The 15,502-nt window shown below is 43.7% G+C and overlaps 3 protein-coding genes across 9 annotated transcripts in view; 2 read left to right on the top strand and 1 right to left on the bottom strand.

Annotated features, from left to right (window-relative positions):
* Nucleotides 1-8,936, top strand: part of arhgap23a (Rho GTPase activating protein 23a) — a gene marked incomplete at its 5' end in the record, with an annotated part of 67,813 nt that extends 58,877 nt beyond the window's left edge. For 6 of the 7 annotated variants that reach the window (XM_079521264.1, XM_079521261.1, XM_079521262.1 and 3 more), the window contains 4 exons: nt 55-96; nt 1,027-1,120; nt 4,339-4,370; nt 4,546-8,936. In XM_079521264.1, the coding sequence (XP_079377390.1) occupies nt 55-96; nt 1,027-1,120; nt 4,339-4,370; nt 4,546-6,036 (1,659 nt within the window). In that variant the 3' untranslated portion in view covers nt 6,037-8,936. Of the gene's footprint in view, nt 1-54; nt 97-1,026; nt 1,121-2,198; nt 2,224-4,338; nt 4,371-4,545 lie in introns of all 7 variants that reach the window. The other variant, XM_079521267.1, reaches the window with a different exon arrangement.
* A 596-nt stretch (nt 8,937-9,532) lies between these two features.
* Nucleotides 9,533-11,455, bottom strand: hexim1 (HEXIM P-TEFb complex subunit 1). The gene has a single exon (XM_079521272.1). The coding sequence runs from the start codon at nt 11,095-11,097 to the stop codon at nt 10,021-10,023; it is 1,077 nt and encodes a 358-aa protein (XP_079377398.1). The 5' UTR covers nt 11,098-11,455; the 3' UTR covers nt 9,533-10,020.
* A 360-nt stretch (nt 11,456-11,815) lies between these two features.
* Nucleotides 11,816-15,502, top strand: part of LOC306936695 (1-phosphatidylinositol 4,5-bisphosphate phosphodiesterase delta-3-A-like) — a 29,486-nt gene continuing 25,799 nt past the window's right edge. The window contains exon 1 of the mRNA XM_079520302.1: nt 11,816-11,905. The gene's annotated coding sequence lies outside the window, so the exon portion shown is untranslated. The remainder of the gene's footprint in view (nt 11,906-15,502) is intronic.

Here is a 15,502-nt window from a genome sequence, read left to right on the forward strand (position 1 = left end):
GTGCACCCTGTGTTTGTATTAAATGTTGTCTTTTCGTTACTGTCATTTCTGTAGTGTACCTGGTTTTTCACTGATGAACTAGACAAGGATGAAAAAGTAAGTCCTTCATGTTTCCCTGTGTGGACAACCACAACATTTTAGACTTAGTAAGCGAAAGAACACACACACATACTATTTAACTGTATGCTTTTCACTGTATTGGCTTGATTGCTGCCTGCCCTAAAATGATACGGCATAATTATGTTTTCTTACTGTCAGTGTCAATATAATCTACTGTAAAGAAAGTTGAGAAATAAATATCTTCTGTGTGCAAGTATGTTCCACTATCTATCCAAAATCAGATCATATCCAGAAGCCACAGAACTCCATTGTTATCCACAAAACTGTTAAAATATGTCACAGAGCTGTAGTGTTGCTTTGGTGAACATAATTCATCACTTCCTCACCATAAACATGGGTATTGTGTAATTGTGTAGTCACGCAATTACAGTTTATAAATTCATGGTGATTGCTTTTTCGATCTCCCTTTCAGAGTGTAAACAGAACAAAACAATGTGCATGCTCAGGGATGAAGATTAAAAAGTAATTGTAGTCACTTCATAAAGTTGTTCCAGGAAAGATAACGCAATGCCGTTTTTCATGATGAATTATGCTGAGCAGGGTGTTTTTTATTTGGACAACAAAAGTTCTTTGTTGACTTCATGAGCTATAGGGTGGCCATAATTTCAGACCTCCAAACCAGGACCACACATAATTATACACACGAACACACACACGCACACACACACACGCAAGCGCGCGTGTGTGCGACGTACAGTATACACAAAACAGGCATTTTCATCTGGATGGGGGACTTATTTTAGCACTAGTAGGCGGCATGTAGAAACACAACGTTTAGCTAGATCATGGAACATACTGATATTCTGTGTTTTTGTAGGCAATTTTGACAATAACTTGATTTTTAAAAAATTTCACAATGCAAGCTTCCTGTTGTAAATGACACTGGCCTTGTGTTTGTCCGTATAGACGCCAGTCGACACGGAGGACCTGCAGCCTGCCCCCAACATTGACCACCTGCTGTCCAACATCGGCAGGACTGCTCTGCTTGGGGAGGCTTCAGGTGAGCACCCAGCCAATCGCAGTGTGCGACCGGCCGCTGCGCTGATCAAACAGACCTTTAGGATTCACTGGCTCACAAAGCTAAGACCATGACGTCACTGTTGGGCAGAAACCTTGTATGTCCAAAACCAGTACTTTTCAGGAAATTGAAAAAAAGAATCTGTGTTCCAAACGATCCAATGTAGTTCTTACTTAGTTAGTCAAAAACCCTTGTTAATTCTTTTCATTGGTTCAACATTTATAAAACCCACACTTAATACTTTCAGCGCCATTGCCGTACATCTAGGTCAATTGAAGCCTATTTTTTGACACTGCGCTTACCGCCATTGCCGTTGATTAATGGCAATTGCGCTTTTATAGTGCATTCGATCGATCGAGCCATAATGCTACTTACGTTAGCCGGTTAGCTAGCTATGTTGTTAGCACAGCACTGGATCGCCCATCTTAGATCGTCGTCGCCATAATAATCCATTCTATCCGTTTCTTTCAATCGCCTGTATCTCCTATTCCTTGTCCCAGATGGCATTTAGGTCAAAACAACGTTTCTTTGACGGCACAGAGCCGGCGATGAGGAGCCCTCCAGTGCCTCGGTTTGGATTCATATGGTAAACATGGCCTGTCCAGGCTCCGTTCAGCGTCCTAGGTTAATACTACTTCCGGTAGACTGGAAATGTGGCTTTTCAAAATAAGAGCTCGACTGGAAATAATGCTGGCGTGAATTAGATCCTAATTTTTCAATAAATGCTAGCGCTGTAAGGGTTAACAACTTTCACAATTTTTTTAAACTAGCGGAGAGAGCTTGTTGTTGCATCATGACACGTTGTGAGCTTGTAGATTGGCTATTTCCTCCACTTTTGTGCGACACTCTTGTACGACAAAATAGTGAATTAATTTACGAAAAATCATTAAATAATATGGAGATACAAGGTTTCTGCCCGACTGTGACCATAATCGAGACATATAATTGAATCACTAGCTTGCCTATACTTCTCTCTCCTCTCTTCTGCTGACTCCCCTTTATTTCCTTCCTTGTTGCTCATCTTTGACTTTCTTTGTACATTTCTGCATCCCTCTCTCAGCTGAGCCTATGGAGCAGCCACTGCGGTAGGATTTGGATGTGCGCGTGCGTGTGTGTGTGCGTGTGCGTGTGTGTGTGTGCGTGTGTGCGTGCGTGCGCGTGTGTGCGTGCGTGCGCGTGCACTAGTGTGTGCATTGTGTTGGGCAAATTAACCACATGAACCCTAGCATCCCTATTCTGGGCATGTCACAATTGGCAGGCATTGTGTAAAAGTGGATGAACATTTGGCAAAAATTCAGAGGAAATAGCAGATCTACAAGGCAGTGTAAGCTTGTAGATTGGCTATTCTTGCTATTTGACATACAATTAAATGAATTAAGTTTATAGGGTTTAAGTGTTTAATGAATAGGAGTATTATGTGTGAGAGAAAGATGGATGGTGATTGTGTGGGTATGCATCTCTATCCTGTCCCATGAACGTCCATAAGTCATTGTCTCCCTCTCAGTGTCAAACTGACTAAAGCCTTCCAAGAGTGCATGTGGAGGTGGGTCTTCGTCACCCAGTTCCACGAATGGGCTTTTAACATGGGAAGCAACACTACGCCAGCGTACCAACTTGGATCAGTGGGGTCGCAATGCACTCTGCATGTGAATAGATGCATTTCTAGTACACGTTGCATTAGTGTGAGATGAGCACGAATGTGACAATTTCACAGGATCCAGCCAGCTTGTCACTATGTGACACTGTGTGACTAGTCTCTACCTACCTGAATGCTTGCCTCTCATTAAAAATGAATTACAAGGTAATAAATAATGAACTTCATTTAGAAAGTGGATTTTGAGTTAAAAGATAGCCATAAGGGTTCGTACAGGACCTCATAAAGGACCAACATAATTCTCTAAAATGTAACCAACCCATTCTGGGCGGGAACCCCTTTTGGTGTTATAACCCTTCTGGACGGGAACCCCTCTTGGGGTTCTGTACAGTATGTACAGTATTCAAAAACTAAAAATATTTGATGCTGGTATATAAATATTTGAAGTTTTTCAGAAAACTTAGGTCATGTTTTCAAGGCATTTTAAGTTCAAATCAATCCTGAACCGGCAACTAGTGGATTAGGAGAAGGCTAATATCGGTGTAGGTTGCGTTTCTTAAGGTAGCTCTCCACCAAACAGACTACTACAGATGGCAGTCGAATGAAGTCAGTTGGGCATCAGTTGGTTGGAAGGTGTGGAAATAAATTTCAACAACAAGCCCACTGCTATCCGACGCTCGAGCCCTGTTGGCTTTTGACGCTTCCCTGCAACTTGCGACCTGACGTGACATTCATTCAACAACACATTTTCGGCAACAGACACCTTTTACAAGTGGTGGCATTAGTCTCTTCATTAGTCTCTTCCCGTGTGAAAAGCCTTTGAATGCATTATTAATGGATGGCTGCTGAAGCACTTTGACACTGATGTACGTAAACTCTGTCACTGGGAGTGGAGAGCAATGGCCCTTCCACAGTGGCTTGACTTGTTGTTCTACCACAACGCTCCACTCATCCTCTGTGGGCCCTTTCACCCTTTGTGTATTCCTCAAACTGGTGCCTCTATGTGGTGAGGCATTTCGGTTGTGTATGTTGAAAGACGGAGAGAAAGAGAGTGTGCTGCGTTGGTTGTACTGTATGTATGTATGTATGTATGTATGTATGTATGTATGTATGTATGTATGTATGTATGTATGTATGTATGTATGTATGTACAGTATGTAAGAGAGTATGATTTGATTGAGGCTCTCCGTTGTCCGCCAACGCTTACTTCACTGGTCGAAGTCATCTGTGATTTCAGTGATGTCATCAGTGTGTGCCGTGTTTTCCCTAATACAGCTTTCTCAAACCCCCCTGCTCCTCAAATTCACTTTGTTTGACCATCACCTTTTTACTCGGCACGCTGTGCAGTGTGTTTATGGTGTGTACTGTATGAGCAGTCTTTGCTCTGGGATGGGTGTATGTCAGATGGTACAGAGTAAGAAGACCAACATTCATGACTGTAATGATTCTTTGGGTATTTTGTATCATTTTGGAACTAAACTGTAAATGTGGTTAACACACCAACTTTCTCTGTGCCATCTACCATGGACATTCACTGCCCCTGATTGCCTCTTGTCCAGTATGGTTGGTCTGATCTTTGACCTCTCTCTCTCATTTCTCCTTACAGACTCAACCAATAGTGACTCAGCTAAGTCTAAGGTAAGGACGGGTAGCTAATGACATGCTAAACAGCTGAACTAAAGAATAGATTGAATGAAATTAAAGCTCCATCTGAATGTTAAGGTTCTTACTATCATGGTATCAGCATCATCAAAAATGTTACTTGGCACGCAGCTAAATGTGAACTTGCTTTTGTCACTGGTTTCTTTCTCAGGGGTCATGGGGGTCAAAGCGAGACCTCACTGCCAAGGACTTCCTGACCCTGTCCATCATGTCAGCCGTTACTGGCCGCAAGCGCAGGAAGCGCAAGAACGCCCGCCTCCTAGGAAGCAGCACTGACGACGACTCGGAGCACGAGCGAGTCAAACCCAGCCATCTTGGAGGAGCAGAGGAAGGGGAGGGGCCTGAGTCGCCAGGAGGAGACACTGCTCCTCGCGCAGAGGGAGAGGAGGATGAGGATGAAGAGGAAGAAGGAGAAGAGGGGGAAGATGAAGAAGAGGCGGATGTCATAGAAAGAGAAGAAGAGGAGGTAGAAGCGGAGGTGGCGACGACCGAGCCGGCTCCCAGCCGGCAGTGCCGAGAGGAGGTAGAAGAGACGGAGGAAGGAGGTGGGGTGGCCATGATGCTCCACGAAGAAGAGGAGGAAGTGAGGGTGGGGGCCAAGGGGCCGCCATGGCGAGCGCCGGAGGACGCACGTTCCATCGTTTCTGGTTACTCCACCCTGTCTACGCTGGGGCGGAGTCTGAAGTCTGAGGGGCGAGGCGACGATGCTGATGACGAGCACAGTGAACTAGTGAGCGAGACAGACAACGAAAGTGGCTTCGCCTCGCGTTCCCTCACCCAGGAGAGACCTGAAAAACACCCGGTCCCGAACCCGCAGTCCCCGAACCCGCAGTCCCCGAACCCGCAGTCCCCGGCCACACCGCGCAGCTTCCTCTACACGCATTACAAATCCCCTGTCCTGTCCCCCACTGCCCTTCTGGCCCCACCCGCACCCCTCGCGCACACGCAGGACCTTGGGGAGACGAGCGAAGGAGGTGCCCGCTCCGCCACCCCGTCAACCTCCTCCTTCTCTTCTTCCTCCACGACTCACAAGCTGCATTCACGGCCCTCCTTCAACTCCCACAAGCTCATTCAATGTGATACCCTGGCCAGGAAGAAGCTGAAGGGAGAGAAGGCCAAGGCTCGCTCCCTGGACCTGCTGGAGCTGGCGGCCCAGAGTGAGGCAGGCGGGGGTGGGGCAGAAGGTGCGCCAAGGGTGAGGCGTGACACCTCCAGAACAGAGCCATCTTCCGGCAGCAGTCAGGAGAGCATGCGTCTGTCCCGGCCCCGGCCAGCCCTGCCGCCCGGCGAGGCAGCCTCCTTCACTCCAACAGGTCAGGGGCTTGGGTCCCTGGCAGACCAGGTACGGGCCCGCCTCCTGGGTTCAGCCGACGACCTGCGCATAGTGGGGCTGAGGAAGCCCCTGTCGCCTGAGACACGGAGGAAGAGGCGGGCATGGCGCAGACACACCGTGGTAGTCTCCCCTACTGAGGTTTCCGACAAGAGACTCCCGCTGACTGTCAGTGAGTTCCCCCTCACTCCCGGACACCAGACAAAGTCACCGCTTCACGGCTCCCAGGGGCTTGACCCAGGACTCCCCCTGAGCCAGGAGCTTCCTGCTGCACGCCGCGCACCTGCCTCTAGATTCCACCAGTATCTATAAGACTGGCCACTCCTGTGCTGAGGTGCCATGAGTCTGAAGCTGCTGTTTCAGAGGGGGCCTAGGGCATAGCCACTGACTGGCTCCAGATCAGAAGACTGATGGCAGTGTAGTGGGAATTGGGCCACATTGGACCAAATGACAGGTCTGAGAGCAGTCTTTCCCCCGTACCCCTCAATAAGCTCCATTTGCATGGCAGGGGGAATACAATGTTGCCAAAGCTTTTTGTTTTCTTTCATGTGTGTGTGTTTTCTTTTTTGAGCGATTATACTGAAATGGGACAGAGAAACAGACAGACCTCGTCGCAGTCAACATTACAGCCAAGAATTCTCATTTGAGTAATAATTGAACTTCTCTATACCCTCCTTCCTGTCTGGCTGCTTGAAATGGGAAATGATTAAATTATGGTGGATATTCCCTCTAGTGGCCAGAGAGGGGCACTCACAAAAAACAAAAACAACCTTCCCAGGGTCCTTTTACACAATGGTGCTCTTCATTGCAATGTGTTTTTTCATAGCTCCATAGTCCATACCTACATGAGTGAGCCAGGACAGAACACACATTTCACACACACAAACACACACACACACACACACACACACACACACACACACACACACACACACACTCACTCACTCACTCACTCACTCACTCACTCGCTCTCGCTCTCGCTCTCTCTCTCTTTCCCTCAGACACATGCTGTACATCTAAACAGAGAGAATGATGCAAAAATGTATACCGTAGACGAGTCCATGGAGCAGTGCCCTGTAGGCCAGGTGTAGCTAATCAGTGATGTGGTGTAAAGCTGCGCTTAATGGTACACCGCAGCTATATGGCCGCGCCCAGGGCACCCCTCCGTGCATTCGTCTATAGGTCAGGTAGGATCCATTTTAAGAGCTTTCAAGCAAGAGCTGATTTTACATATCAGTCTTCCTAATCTGTTACACACCAGACCACAGACACTGTAATGATGACATGTATGCTCCAAACAATAACACACACAAACACACTATCGAGCTGTTTGTCTCTCCTTGTTAATAATGTTTATCTGTGCGTTGGTGTGTTTGAGATCCGAGGTGTTTGTCTGTCAAGTTATTTTGTAACATTTGTACAAAGCCTTGTTAAGTTAACTGTGTAAATATAAATATAATGTTATCATATTTGTTTTTACTTTTCCAGTTCCTTTTTTATGGTTTACAAAGGTGCATACAATTGCACAGTCATTTCTTTCAAGATGTTACTTGAAAATGTTTCCCTTAATATATTCTTTTTTTTTAATATTCAGTATATATGATATATATATTTTGTATGAAAATAAGTACTTTTATTGTGATTTGACCTCTTGGGTGTACCTGTTCAAAGCAAACAAGATAAAATCTAAATATGACTACACCTGTTCCTTATTTCCTTAGATTGCCTTTCTCTTTCATTCTCGGCACTATGCAGAAATCCTTTCTCTCATCAAACATACTGTAGTCTTATCTCTCACTTATCTTAAATGATCGAACAACAGAGGTATGTTGACTGTACCTTCACCCATATGGCAAATGTTGTCTCTGATCGGAAGCAACTCATTGCCACATTACTCTGACTTAGCATTAGTCTATGACCACTTTTATGATTGAGTTTAGTGAGAACTGCATCTAAAGACCCAACAGGAAAGGAAAATTATCAAGAATAAGCATTTCATTTTATTCATGGGTGACAAGGAAAGTGCTACATTGGCAATCTTTCAAGGATTAGCATTGTATCATAGTGGCATCCATGTAATTCTACACTTGCAATTGTGCCAATTAGGAGGATCCATTTTCAATTATCCCTGTATGTGTTCATATTTATCATGGGGTATGTTCTGACTGTCTCATAAGGGCAGGGCCAAACAAATCATCCATCAGTTGAATAGGGTACATTACAGAACAAACACAAATAAGGCAAAGCTATTGTTTTCATCTCTCCTAATGGCCATGGAGCTCATTTCCAATCTCCAATAACATCTTATGGTGCAAGAATCCATCTTTCATTGTCATGGGAGAGTCACTTATTTTCGTCCTCACCCACTGAGTGGGTTTGACCAAATAAACTATTGAAAAAATCAATCTAAGTTAGTCTTGTCTTACCTCATGAATTGTCTTCAAGTGCCTGATTTCTGGAATGTGTTTTTGGTCTGCAGTGCAATGGTCAGTTGTTACTTTTAACCTTATTTGTTTTGAGTTTCCCGGCCAGCCTAGGTGCTCAGTCTTTAAAGCCTCTCTCCTGTGGTTGCTGTTATATATCTTAAGCACTGACCCAAAGATTTGTACATTAAACAGTCTGCCAGAGAGGCTGGTAAAAGCACATTAAAACCAAGGATATGTCTATGCACTCTTTTCACCTTTTAACAGCTATTACTGGTGAAGTATATATACAAAAGGATGCATAGTATTCTCGGCTGCTTTTGTCCAGAAATGTTGGTAACTTTCTTGCCTAGTGAGCCACAGTCTATGAATGAACACCTATCACGCCCAACCCTAAGATAGCATTAGGTTATACCAAACAACGGAGAGACTGGTACCATCTATCTGCATTACATTTACTATGATGAACTATGTGCATTCAGAACTTTTACTCTGCACGAGATGAAACTGCCCATGCCTCCATCAAAAGGAAAAATATAAATATATCAGCAACACTTAATGTCAGTTGTCTGAAACATGACATACCTAATGTTTTGTTATTGTATTTTTTTGTACATACTGTCTGAATATGTAACATATTGTATTGTGTACATTTCGAGTTTGCTTTGAGTAAAAACTAATATGGAAAAGACAACAAAAAGTTGTCCACCTTGAACCCATTTTCCTCTTGGCTGTGTGCTTAAAAGCAAGGTTATAAGATGTAAATAAACAGAATGTTTAAAAAGATCATTTTACATGGTTGTATGCTTTGTTGGAATTCCATCACTGCTGATTTGAGAAAAGCAGGATACATGTCAATTCTCATCAAAATATAGTTCGACAAGAATAGGGCCAGACCAGTTATAATGGTAGATGAGCTATTTGCTTGGCAGGGTACCAAATGTAAAATGGGAGATGAATACTGCCCTCTAGTGGTTGCACAGCAGAATGGACTCTAGGCCCGCCTAAAGCACAAATTGCCTGTACATGAGAACTTGATCTTGAAACAGCTGTTGGTGTTCTCACTCACTGATTACCTCTAGTCTATAATATTCCTGTTTCATCAAATACTGAACATTGAAAACCTTGCCAATTATAAAGGTATATATAAAAAACTAAATTGGCCTTTGGCAGTGTTCAGTTTTCCATTAATGTTCATAAGGAGCATCACGACCACCCTCCTCTTCCACCACAGAGGCGCCCATCCTTGGTATTCGGAGCACTTTGATTTTGTAGTTTAACTGTGTATTCACAAAATACAACATGCAATTGAGAATTACTGCAGTTCATTCCCTGGCAAAAGGCCTAAACATTTTTGCATTTCTGAATCACCACAGAAGAATATATACATTAAAAGAAAAAACACAATTTTATTTATTTTTCATTTATTTGCCCTTACGTAGTAACAATTGTTAAAATTCGGGAACTAATTTATGCAAAACGTATTTTAAAGTTGATCCAATCTGCAGTAATTTGACCTACACAATTTGTTGATTCAAAAATGGGACAATATATTTCAAAGCATACTTACGCAGTTGAACCAGAAAAACAACAAAAAGTATTCTCAAATACATTCTCTTTATAAAACGAATCTTATTTTTTTCTCCAATATTTACACTTTTCTTGAAAAAAGTTTAATAGACACATCACAGTCCAAATAGAAAAGAAATATAACGTTACCAAGTATTGCATTGCAATTGAAGGACTGAACTGTCCGGATAACAAACATAATAACGTTACATAAAACTGATGACAATTTTAAAGAAAAAAAAAGTTTTATTTAGTCCCATATTTACCTATTTGAATTCCAAATGTAAGATTTTGTCCTTTTTTATTATTCGGTCTTGGTGACGATGTGACCCCGCCCATCACTCTGGTTCGGATTCTGCAGAAGGAGCTCGCTGTTCTGCGCCTTCACTCTTTCCAGCTCGCTCTCCAGCTCCTTCACCCGGGCAGAGTCCGACTCCCTCTCCTCCTCCAAGCGGGACATGCACTTCTCCAGCTCCAGGTACTCCTGGACGAGCTCCTGCTTGGTCATGTTCTGGAGACTCTCGACGTGGTATTTCTCGTAAGTCTCAGAAAAGTCCCTCTGGAGAAACTCCCCGCCTGCGTTCCCCGGCCTCCCGATGCCATCGCTCCCTCCGCCGCCGCTGCCGTCATCCTCCTCCTCTTCGTCGTAAAAGTCCTCCTCGCTGGCCGTCTCCTCTGTGCGACCGCCGCCGGGCCCGGAGATTCGCCTGGCCCCCGCCTCGGTGTTTAGATCCGGCTCCTCTCGGTCGTGCTCGTCCATCAAAAACTGGGTCGTGTTGTACGGGGCCACTGGAAGCCCTTTGGCGAACATCTCCTCTCTCACCCGAGAAGCCCGGGCCGTCTCTCGCTCGTCAAGGGCTTTCTTCTCCTCCCAGGAAAGTTTGAAATAAGGCTTCCAGCGACGCTTCTTCTTGGATGCCCGGCGCCTGTGCTTCTTCTTGCCCTGACGCATGTCAGTGCCATTGCCCGAGTCGATGTGCGTGCCAGTGACACTCTCTCCTTGCACCTGGCTCAAAGTCTCTTCTAGTGGTCCATCTCCGCTGTTGCCGTGCGCAACGTGATTGCCCTCTCCAGATGCGTCAACCCCTGGCCCCCGGCGAGGCTGAGCCGCCACTGGGCACTTTGGGAGCGCGTTTCCGTCTACCAGTGCTGGGCACACCTCCCCTTGTCCGCCTTGCATTTGCCACAACTTGTCTGTGTCGATATCCCTTCCACCGTTTTCCGCCTGCTGCTGTTTGTCTCTCTGTCGCCCCCTGTCGCCAGCCTCTGGTGCAGCACGGTCATGGGCAGGGGGATGCTCCAGAACGGTTCCGCTTCTACCTGATGTAGTATCTGAAGTTTTCAGGTGATGATGGGTCCGCTCGGTGCTTGGTTCTGTCATCCTGGTGTTGAGTAAATGGGCTGCTTTACTTTACCACATCTCGGTCGGTTTTCCTGTCCGCATTCAGCCTGAATTTGTTTGAAAACTTTAAAATATTATTTTTTTTGAAAAATAATTTGTTTCTGTTCTTAAAGGTGATTCAGAGTTCCATTTGTAAAGAAAGTCGATTCTTAGAATTAAAACACGCGATGTCGATATTCAAGAAACAAAAGTTCTGAATAGTAACACTTGTTACGTCTCAAAGGATTCGTCAGAGCCACTGTTGCTAACTGTCGTTAACTGTTTCACTGCTGCCTCGTCTCTCGTTCACCCAAAGACGACGCTTCATTGCCACTACAGTGTCCAGTTTGCTACTCAAGCAGAAGGCGCTCGTGTTTATATAGCAGCCCCGCCTCTCGCCGTGCGCATGCTGCTCCTCGCAACTCGAGCTGGTTTGTGGGCCGTGTAGTTTTACTATAGGCGAAATGCTGTCAAAGGACATACCATCGAACTACATGTCCCAACAATCAAGTATGATTGACAATCCTGCGAGCCAATCAAATGTTACAATGTTAGCCCGACTCTATCCTACCACTCCGCTCGACGATTGGATAAGACGGTAAATTTGCTGTTGCTAAGCTCAAAGTATTTTCTTATTGGCTGTCCCCGCAGTCAGTCAAAATCACGGCAACCTCACGGGGAAAGCAGTCCGGAGCATTTTTATGGACGCTACCATAACAAACGGAGGGGCGACCATGAAGAAAATTTCTGAATACAAATACATTACAATCAATTAAAACGACGTTACACTTCAACTGTAGCCAATTGGGTATGTCTGCACCACTATATTTACTTTTTACCCTAAATAATTTCGATCGTTGCTTAATGTCAAAGCCATGTCTATTAAAACCACCCCACGTTTAGAATAAAATAAAACGCACTGCTCAAAGAAAATAGTCCGTTTTTGCTGTTCTTCTGAAAAGAACAATGCTTAAACGGTGTTTTCTGCAATATATTATTATATATTGACTAAAGAGGTTAGACTTAATGTTTGGCTAACTAACAGAACATGAATCCATTTATTGTGCGTGTTTCCCTCTCATGCGGACTGATCTGTTGTGCACCGGGGGTTGAGAGGGAACTCTGGACGCAGCGTAAACAAACGACATTATTGTCCAGCTGCATTTACGAGCACACAGCTACAGCCCCCTCGTTCAATAAGGGTGGGTCAGGAGATCTCACAGTCGCTCAATAGTTTTACTATCAGTCGACAGTGTGGTGTAGTTCAATTCTAACACAACTGCGCGACACGACACCTTTTCTGCAAAACCGTCGTCTTTAAAACTATTGTTGCATCCTGCTACCGATTAGCTAGCTAACGTTAGCTAAATGGTGGTTAGCAAATGAGCAGACGGTGTTAGTTCTAGGCCCAGAAAATAACAAAACCACCAAGTATCAAAACAACGAAATATTAAACGTTACGTTACGTGGCTGAAATAAATGTTTTTTTTCCTCCTTTGTTAGTAAACAAGTGGACAGGCTGACTCTGCTAATGTTAGCACTGCAGTCATATGAAGCTAGGTTAGCATAACACTTCCCAGCTATTGCTGCCTTGCTAAACAATATACCGTACTAACTTATAAACTAACTCACGAATGCCACAATTAGTCAGGCATGTTCATTATTGGGTAGTTCAAAAATATCTATAATGTAACGTTAATATATATATATATATAATAGTGGTCGGCCGCACTGCTAGTTAGCTGCTAAGTAGGCCCTACTATTTAGAGGGTCAGACTAATCTCTGAAATGTGATATTTACATCGAGCAGAATATTGTAAATAGTTAATTGACCAAGCCAAGTTCTGCTGAATTTTTGGACGTTGTAACATAAAAATAAAAAGATGGATCCAAAAGTTTGAAAATGGCTTCACTTAAGAAGTAAAACGTTTGCTTTCAAATGTTCGATTAGCTCTGTTGCTTCTAGGAAATAGACTGTCTCTTATTTGACAGGCAGTTGGCGTATAGCTTAAGGCAGTCAAAGAAAGCAAGCTATGTTTTGCTTTTACAAGAAATAATGGCATAGTTATACACATGGACTTAGTCGTTCATTCATTACCCATATAAACTGTTTTATGCCAACAACTATTGACTAAAATAATCAATCTGTTTACTGACATAAGTAGCTTACTAGTGGTGTAGTGCTTTGTGTTATAACATTATAACACAATAGGCATATTAGATGGTGCAAGACACTGTCCAATTTCAGATGCATTTAGACAAAGTTAGGGCCAATCATACCCTACCCAGTGTAGTGCTCTCTGACCATACTTGTTTTTTTAGCACACCAGACTGCATTTTCCATTATTAAATCACACAATTCTAAAGTGAATAAATTATTAACCTTATCTGTGGCTGTGCAAAGGGTGAATATTTCCCCAATTGCTGCATGGAAATGTTAGTCTCAGTGACCTAAGCCTTGTGTTTCCTTTGTTAGAGGTTCCTTTAGGTTATAGGCACAGCTATAACTACTGAGGGGATGACATGTCACAGTTAATATGAAACCCTCTGACCACAAACATTGGGAAATCATGTTTGGAGGTCCCAGGCTCAAACCAACGAGTTGTATTTGGTGCTGCTCCTGCATAGATCACAGCTTTAGTGGATTACCAGACACGACTTAATCTCTCACCCTGTAACATGGTTGTTACTGCAAGTGAAAGGAGATGACGAATACATTATGTTGGCCTACCTCTGAACCTAAATATAATGAAGCACCTGAGGATGTTTACAATATTGTGACTCAAAAAGACTATTTGACTAAGAATATTAACTTAACAGACAGCCCATCCACATTTGTTTCCCTGTGGTGTGTGTGTGTGTGTTTCCCTGTGGTGTGTGTGTGTGTGTGTGTGTGTGTGTGGGGGGGGGGTGTTCTGTGAAAGACGAAGAATTACACATTTGGTAGGTTACTATGAAAAGAGGGTGCGGGTGTTGTAGGGTAGCCTTGCGTAGCCAGACTTATCTGCCTTTGATATTGTCTGGCTACGTGACTAACGTGAGGCTAGTTGTAGGGAGAAACATGTCTTGCACCTTACAGATAGGGCAGTACAAGCATCAGATCACTTGAGCAATGTGCATCTCTTTAATGATCCTTCTTACTCAGTTACATATCTGTGGACCCTGATGAAGGCCTTGGCCAAAACGCGTAGGTCAACAGCGTTTTTTAACTCTTGCTTTTGAATGGATTTTCTATGTGAACTGAACAGAGTTGCCTTTAAGTCTTTAAGTTCACCACCATCATTTTTTTCTCCACTGATTTTACAAAGGTATTGAACTTTAAAAGAGCTCTTGTCCTGAAACTAAAAACCCTCTCCAAACACCACCTGTTTTCTATATATTAGGACCCACAAAGCTCTTCTTCTTCTTTTATCCGATCAGTTATATATCTATTGAAAATATTCAATTAACCTACATAGCCTACGTTTCCTCAAGGTTTAGGCCTTAGGCCGAAACGTGTAGGTCAACAACGTTTTTTAACCCTGGCTTATTAATGGAATAAAGGATTTTCTACTTGAACTGAACAGAGTTGCCTTGGACCTTCTTTAAGTTTGCCACCATTTTTTCCCACTGATTTTTACAAAGGTATTGAACTTTAAAAGAGCTCTTGTCCTGAAACTACAAAACCCTCTCCAAAGAGCACCTGTTTACAGTTTTCCCACAAAGCGCTGCTTCTTCTTTTATCTATTCAGTTACATATCTATTGAAAATATTAAATTAACCTAGCATATGTTTCCTCACAGTGGACCTATCTAGCCTTACTCCATGAAGAGGTTACTAGATTCATATTCACCACAGACATGGCAAGTACAGCAACTTGCAATGGGCCTGTTCTACAAGATTCGCTACACCTCTAAGATACCCATGTACCTGTAAAAAATACATCCTTAATGTCAATGAAGTCCATGATCAAAACACCCGAGGGAGTTTCACAAACCACGTTCGGGTGACCCAGATAGAAACTGTGCATTTGAGGGACAGAAGAATCACTTGTGTGGGACAACTTGGACAAGTAGAGTTCTCAAATTATGCCCGAACCCGGGCATACTGGGCCTAAAATGTATGCTAATCAGTATGACCGGACCTCAGGCTCCATGAAAATAATATATATATGGATTTTCTTTTTGTATAATAATGAAAATAATAATTATGTTCTGTCTGTGTAATTATCTATTATGAAGATGGTGCTGACTGGGGATTCACTTTTACTCTGTGATAGAGTTCTCAAAATCTGCTCAAACCTGACCCTATCCGACCCAACCTGAAGTTTTAGGGCCGGGTAGGGCCTAAAATGTATGCTAATGAGTCGGGCCGGGCTGGGCCTCAGGCCGGACCACTTAGGGCCCAGTTAGGGTCAGGTCTTAAT

Source organism: Electrona antarctica, assembly GCF_951216825.1.
Source record: "Electrona antarctica genome assembly, chromosome: 14".
In the NCBI taxonomy this organism is placed as follows: Eukaryota; Metazoa; Chordata; class Actinopteri; order Myctophiformes; family Myctophidae; genus Electrona; species Electrona antarctica.

Coding starts and splice junctions, on each gene's coding strand:
- hexim1 (XM_079521272.1), bottom strand. CDS start 11,097: ATGACAGAACCAAGCACCGAGCGGACCCATCATCACCTGAAAACTTCA.